Source organism: Culex quinquefasciatus, chromosome 2, assembly GCF_015732765.1.
Source record: "Culex quinquefasciatus strain JHB chromosome 2, VPISU_Cqui_1.0_pri_paternal, whole genome shotgun sequence".
NCBI lineage: Eukaryota > Metazoa > Arthropoda > Insecta > Diptera > Culicidae > Culex > Culex quinquefasciatus.
In genome coordinates this window covers 190,148,295-190,155,353 of record NC_051862.1, presented here as the reverse complement: position 1 = coordinate 190,155,353, position 7,059 = coordinate 190,148,295, and the positions used below count along the sequence as shown (strand labels likewise).

Genomic DNA, 7,059 nt, shown 5'->3' with positions numbered 1-7,059 from the left:
GTTGAACTCCTTCTTGCACACCCCACACGGATAGGTGCGTCCCAGGTGGGTGGCCGTGTGCCGACTCAGCCCGGACGCGTGCTTGAACGTCTTGTGGCAGATGTGACACTTGTGCAGCGTGATGACGGGGTTTTCGCTGTGACAGCGGTTAATGTGGTGCCGCAGCTGGTCCTTCTGGATGAAGCGGCGCTCGCAGTGTTCGCAGGCGTGCGGCCGCGTACCCGAGTGCGTGACCATGTGCCGCTTGAGGACTTCCTTCTGAGTGAACGACTTGTCGCACAGCATGCAGGAGAAGGGCTTTTCGCCTGTATGAATCCGGTAGTGTCGCTTGAGTGTCTGGTTGGTGGGGAACACCTTTCCGCACACGTCGCACGGGTACTGCTTGGCGTCCTTCGCCAGGCAGGTGTGAATTCCCAGCGCGCGGGCGTTGTTGAACGTCAGCGGGCAGTTGGGGCAAACGTACTCGTGGCCGGCGAGTTTCATGTGGAAGGTGCTGTTCGGGGTCGGAGTGGGCGATGACCGCTCCCGGCTGAACTCCATACAGATCAACGATCCGTCCGTGGCGCGAACTTCCACCTTTGTGAGATCCCGGGTCTTCTCTACCTTCATGACGCAATTTTCGTCCACGGTAAGGTTCGGCCGCTCGGCAAGTTCCGCCTTGACAGCGTTTGTGACCGCCTCGAGATCTTCGTCCGAATCGTCGTCGGAACCGTACATGTCTTGTTCTTCGTGGAGACGATTGTCCGTGTCTACGACGTACGTTTCCGAGTCGGACACTTCCGTGATGATAAATTGGTCGGCCGTCACTTCGTCCAGAACTTCCATCGATTCGTTCTCCAATCGTTCCTCTTCCAGGTATTGAACCAGTTCTTCGTCCTGCTTTGCCAACCGAGCCTGAATTTGCTCGCGAAGTTTTTTCTTCGGATCGCTGACGGTCGGTTCCGCAACACTGTAACAGTCCATGATCTTAATGTTGAGCGGTTCAGGCTCGGGTTCCTCTTCAACCGGAGCATCCTCTTCCATCTCTTCCGGAATCTCAACTTCAATCTCCGCCTCCTCATCGGCGGTCATCGTCCCAACCTCCACACGGTTCTCATCCCTCTTACTCAACAGTTCATTCCTAACTTCATTGTACACAGTATTCCGCTGAAGTTCCGCCACGGCCCGAAACTCCTCCTCAAACGTCGCTACCTTCTCGTCCCACCGAGCCTTCTCTCGCTCCTTTTCCCGTTCATCCACCCCTCTAATGTACTCCAAACTCGCCTCAAACTCATCGTCCTCATCCTCCTCTGCCTCTTCCAGCAATCTACTGACCTTCCCCGCGGCCACCAGCTTCACGTGTCTCCGCAACCTGGTGTCGTTATTACGGCACCGACTCCGGAAGATGTACGTTTTCTCCAGCTGGTAACGACACCCCGAACACACCCCCTTCGGCAGGTTGTCCGATCTGTGAATCTGTCGAGAAACCGTAACCGTCATTACCAGCAACTCGTCAACCAAAGATAAAATTTATTCTTACCTCCAGCGAAACCGAGGCCATGATTCGCATGTGCAGGGAGCTGCCACCGTCGCCGGCGGGACCGAAGATGTCCTCCAGCTGGTCCGACTGCTGCAGGCACAGCCGGCAGCGAAGGCTCAGCTGGTTCGGCGCTGCCATGGTGAGGCAGGAGAAAGACGGATTTTGTCGGGAAAATGGGTTTATTTTGTAGAAAATTATGCAAATGTTGAATCGTCCGCAAAATGCGACCTGAAGCCAAACACTTTTTTTTTTATTTACGTTTGTTGAAAGAATTCTGTGAAGGTTCTGTCAGTTGACTTAACGAAGAAGTGCAGCCAGAACTGAAGGCTAGAAAAGTGTGTCTGCGGGAAATTTTGTTTTTTTTTGCAGCTATATTTGTTTGTAGAACATACTTGAATAATCTGTACGCAATCGCAAGAGGGGCGAAGGAAACATCCATAAACTCGAAGAATTCTAATTCGAAATTATTCTTAAATTCTCACATTCTTAAATTCATAAATTCTTGAATTCTTTAAATTCTAAAATTATAACTTTTTTGAAATTTCTAAACTTCTAGTTTTAATTTTTAAAATTTCTCAATTTATCCTTTATTTCTAAATTTCTATTCAATTTTTTTAATGATTTGGATTTTAATTAACTCAATTTCTCCGTCTTGAGATCCGGCATTATAAGCCTATTCAGAATTTTCATAAATATTGATACCGAATAAGCAAATCACTGAAATCCCGATGGTTGGACACCAATTGTTGTCAAACGAACAGGGTCACTTTTTAATTTGACACCCTCTTTACACAGAGCTCACATTTACTACCAAACGTTGTTTGATAGCACGTGTGAGTCTCGTGTAAAAAGTGACAGTTCTTCAACCGGGGGTGAGTGTATTTTTTCAGCAAAACATATTAGGTCTATTCCCGTACTTGCAGAATTGCAGAATTTCTGCAGCTTCTGCAGAATTCTGCAGCCAGCATAAGTCACTTTTTTGCAGCACGTTCCCGTACTTTTCAACTCGCTCTCTTCATCTCTCTCTTTTGCAGAAGTTCTGCAAGGAGAGAAGCCGCAAAACTTTTGCCTGGGTAGCGCGTTCCGGTACTTTTCTGCAATATTGTACACAGTTGAGTGGATTTACTCAAATTGGGTATTGAAGTTTTTAAATTATTTCAAAACAATTAAAAAATGGATTGACAAAAATTGTAATTGAAAGAAGTTTACCTCTAGAACGGGGACTTATTTTTTATGCAAATCAACATTTTATCTAAAAAATCAAGCATGTATCATTTATTAAACTAGAAATTTATAATGCTTAGGTAGACATTTTATATCAGAAACAACTCAAAACTTTACATTAGGTAAACAATTTAAGAACTGAGAATGGCAAGTACATTTAAAAAACATAATTAAAAAAAGAAAAAGGTGTAATATAGGAGGTATATTTATATAGACCATAAATACATGTTTTAATAGAAAAATGTTTGAAAGATAACATAAATAAATTATGATTGGATTTCACATCGAAGAACAACGGTGACGCAGCGAAATTGACAAATAAAAAAAAATAATCACAAATTCTACAATTTTGAAACTCATAAATTTATAAATCTGAAAATTAAGAAATTCGTGATTAAAAATATAAAAGAACTTTTTCAAATTGAGGAACTTTAAAAAATAAATCAAATATTAGAAAAATTTAAAAATGCAAATATTTATTTCAGAAAAAAAAACAATAAATCAGAAATTAAAAGCTTGAAAATTCAAATAATTAAAAATTAAACATTGAAAATTTCAAAAAAATCTTAATTTTCAAAATTCGAAATAAAAAAATAAAGGTTTCTAACTTAAAAGTTCCTAAACTTAAAAATTCAAAAATATTTAAATTCCAAATAAATGAGTCAAAAGTTTGAATATTTCAAAGTTCAGAACACCAAAAATTCAAAAGTCACAGTTTAAAAAAAAAAATAATAAAAAATAAAGAAACTAAAAAAAACAAAAATAAATAAAATTTTAAAATTCTGTACATAAAAAAATGAAAACTCAAATATTAAAAAAAAAAATAGAAACAATTCGTACTCTATTTTCCGAAGAACGCGAAGAACTCGTCAAAATGTTCAATCTCTAAATCCTCTAAACCTGATTTTCTAACGACTCCAAAAAATGTACTTTTTGTGATTCAAGATGGCGCATTTAAGAATTTCCGAATTTTAGAATTTAAACTTCCTAAAATTTAAGAATTCGACTAAATTAAATCACATTTTTTGGTTCAAATAAGAATACAAATTGGTAGCACCGTTAAAGGTGCAATTAATTATTTGGCAATTAAATTTACCTATTATTTAAACACACATATTTAGTATATTCAAAAAGTTATCATTTGAATACTAAAAATTATCGCTATATCATTTACATTAATGAACACAAAAAAAATCGTTCTCTATCGAGAAATTAAAAGTGAGAGTGTGTGCAACATGGAGTTAAACTTTCTGTGAAGTTGCTGTGAAGATTACCATGGCACTTTGAAAAGTTTAACTCCATGTTGCACGCACACACTCTCACTTTTAATTTCTCGATAAAACCAGACATAAAAAAAACTAACTTCCCAAAAAATCCATCAAATTAAAATATACAAACGTCTCTTCAAAAGACTAATTCAATTTAGTAATAATAAAACAAAAAAAATATTACAACTAATAATAAAATGCTTGATTTCACCCAAATTGCAAACTTTATGTAAGCGTGTACTCAACATCCATCACACCAACTTGCAGTCACTTTTCAACAAGAAAGAGAAGAGAGAGCTTGCAGAAAAGTACGGGAACGGTTTTGCTGCAACTTCTGTCTCTCTCATTGCAGAAGTTCTGCCTGGGAAAAAAGTTACTTATGTTGCAGAAAAGTACGGGAACGCTCTTCTGCCGATTTCGTGCAGAATTGCAGAATTCTGCAGTACGGGAATAGACCTATTGTAAACAAGCACCACGCGAAGAAACGTCAAACGCCATTTTCCGTTTCTGTTCCTTTTCAGCTGCGTACCACTTGAGAAATCTTTTCGTGACCCTTTCTTGATCGCTTCTTGCGCGTTTTTATAAGGCTGGTATGCAGATCGGAAGGAAAGAGATCAAGAAACAGCTTTACGAACAGCAGAACAAAGGAGAGGGAGCGATTTTTGGGACTTTTCTTCACCCTCTCTGACTTGCTTGCGCTGCCGCCCAGTTAACTCACAACCGGTTCCGTGTTCGAACCGGTTGTTGCGTTTGAAACGGAATTTGTGTACGATTCTCATTAGATTCCGTTTCAGAATTCGGATTGATTTGACTGGGCGCTGCTACCCATTTGATTTTTTCCGCTTTATGGAAGAGGGGAGTATCCTATTAATTCGTCAACAATAATTGTCCAACCATCGGTGTTGTACAGTTTCTCAGTGTGGCAGGAATGTCTGCAAATAACTTTTTAATGCATACGAATTTAGTTACACTGGCAGCTCTGAATAAAACAGTGACAAAAAACTTAACGAAACTCAAAATGTAAATAAAAATGCACTGTTCAAGAATGACTTAACGCAACTCCTATGAAAATTTAATGAAAACTTAAAAGTTAAAAAATCAAAAAAAAATACAAATTTGGTTTAATGGACATTCAAAAAAACCAACATGTGGTCACTCATGAATTATTAGGAAAAACCTTGTAAAAAACATTTAAAATTTTATTAAATTCCTACAGTTATTTACAGCTAATTTTGCGCAATAAATGCCAACACGCCCGTCCCAAATCCTCCGCTCCCTAGCTGCTGTACTTTTCGTCGTACTCCAGCTCAAACAGCAGCTGCTGAATTTTAAGCCGCGCCAGCTGGTTCTTCTTGTTGGGCAGCCGCTGCAGGATCGGCACACAGGACAGCAAAAACCGCTCGTCGGATTCGCCGGCACAGCCAGAGGACGACGACGATCTGCTGCTGTCGGGGGGTTCTCGTGTCGTTACGGCCACTGCCACTGGTGGTGGCGCCGGGGCTGGTGTTTGCGTTCGCTGAGGTGTCGCCACTCGTTGTGGGGTGGACTGACCGGTTGAGGTTACCGTTTCCGGTGGGGTCGGCGGGATGACTGCGGGCGGAAGCTGAGGTTGGACTGGTTCTGGGTTCTCGAGTTGACTGAGGTCGAAATTTGGAGGTGGAATTGTTTCGATTATTGGTTCTGGTTGATGCTGGGGCGTTGGGGGACAGATGCTGTTGTCTGGTTGATGATTTGAAGAAAGCAGCAGATCCATGTCAATTTCCTCGACTTGAATTTCGGAACCTTCCCCGTCGGAGAGCGCTTCCCGTTTCATTTGCTCGACCAAGGATTCACCGGGGACGGGTTCGTACGAGGATTGAATGTCCAGCATGGCAGAGTTTATCCGGTCTTCGTAGATGAAGTTATCGTCGTGTTCTTGCAGTTGATGAGGCATCACAAGTTGGTCACCAAGCTGTTGCTGTACGCAGGTACTGTCCAGATTTAGCAGCTCGTGCTCGTCCTCGTCGATTTCGTCCTCCACTTCGCTTTCCTCGATTCCTATCACAGCGCCTTCCGGGATGGTGTCCGGGTCTTGCAGCATTTGAAACACTTCCTTGCCGTCCTCGGTCACGTACGACACCGTAATTTGATCCCGGCCACTTCCCTCGTAAATCTCCATGTCCTCATCCAGCTCCACATACTCGGTGTCCTCATCCTCCCCAACGTACCCATCGATATAATCCACCGTTTGCGACGTAGTCGATTCTGTCGATCGCAACCGTTTCGCGCCCTTCCTCCCCACAGCTCCCTCAATATAAGGCAGCAAAAACTCCAACAACCGATAGTGGATCCAACTCTTCCGCTCCTCCTCATTCCTGTTCCGAACCACCTTCATAAACGCATCCCGCATACTCCGCCACCGCTTCTTGCACTCCTGCTCCGACAGCCGCATCGCAACGGCCACCTCGGCCCAAGCCTCGTGCCGCGTACTGAACCGCTTGTAATCCTTCAGCGTCGTGTTGTACAGAATCGGCCGCTTGCGAACCTCCCGCACAAACATCTCCTCGTTCACCTTGACAAAGTGGCGCTTGCTGACGGCGGCCGCGCCCCCAAACGGTCCATTTGGTCGCATCAGCAGCGGCGGGGGCGAAATGGTTCCTCCTCCGCCGTTCTTCGAGCCAAAATCCACGTAGTGAACCTCGTTCTTCTGCTGGCCAGTTTTGATTATGTGGAACATCCTGCATGCACTGTTGCGAATTGGCGGGTCCAGCAGCCTTTGGCCGGAACAAACACCAACTTTTGGATTTTGTTGTCCCAATCGGAACGTTTTGCGAAATTTTACTGCGAGAAACGCGTTTCTTCTTTCAGCAATGTTTACCAACACGCGCGCGCTGCTGTCAGAAAACTTGACGAAAGCAAAACAGAAATAGGTGCGTTACGTTTAGGAGCAGCGCCTGAAGGGAAACGTAACGTCAGAGGAATGTAACGCAGCACTGGGAATCAATCAATTTACAAACAAAAAATAACTTTTACTTTTATTTGTCGAATTGTTACAAACTAAGCGTATTA

General features: G+C 42.8%; 2 protein-coding genes across 2 annotated transcripts in view; both read right to left on the bottom strand.

The window, feature by feature from the left end:
• The window catches only part of LOC119767737 (zinc finger and BTB domain-containing protein 17-like), a 1,969-nt gene extending 187 nt beyond the window's left edge, over positions 1–1,782 (bottom strand). Inside the window, exons 1-2 of the mRNA XM_038257097.1 lie at positions 1,520–1,782; positions 1–1,455 (exon numbers count right to left, since the gene is read on the bottom strand). The exon at positions 1–1,455 is cut by the window's left edge and continues 187 nt beyond it. Coding sequence (XP_038113025.1) covers positions 1–1,455; positions 1,520–1,657 — 1,593 coding nt within the window. The 5' untranslated portion in view covers positions 1,658–1,782. The remainder of the gene's footprint in view (positions 1,456–1,519) is intronic.
• Positions 1,783–5,192: 3,410 nt separating this feature from the next.
• Positions 5,193–6,881, bottom strand: LOC119767835 (pinin-like). Its single transcript, XM_038257466.1, has one exon. The coding sequence runs from the start codon at positions 6,725–6,727 to the stop codon at positions 5,288–5,290; it is 1,440 nt and encodes a 479-aa protein (XP_038113394.1). The 5' UTR covers positions 6,728–6,881; the 3' UTR covers positions 5,193–5,287.
• Between the last annotated feature and the right edge of the window lie 178 nt (positions 6,882–7,059).

What these genes read in the sequence shown, in the direction of transcription:
- LOC119767835 (XM_038257466.1), bottom strand. Translation starts at nt 6,727, where the DNA reads ATGTTCCACATAATCAAAACTGGCCAGCAGAAGAACGAGGTTCACTAC.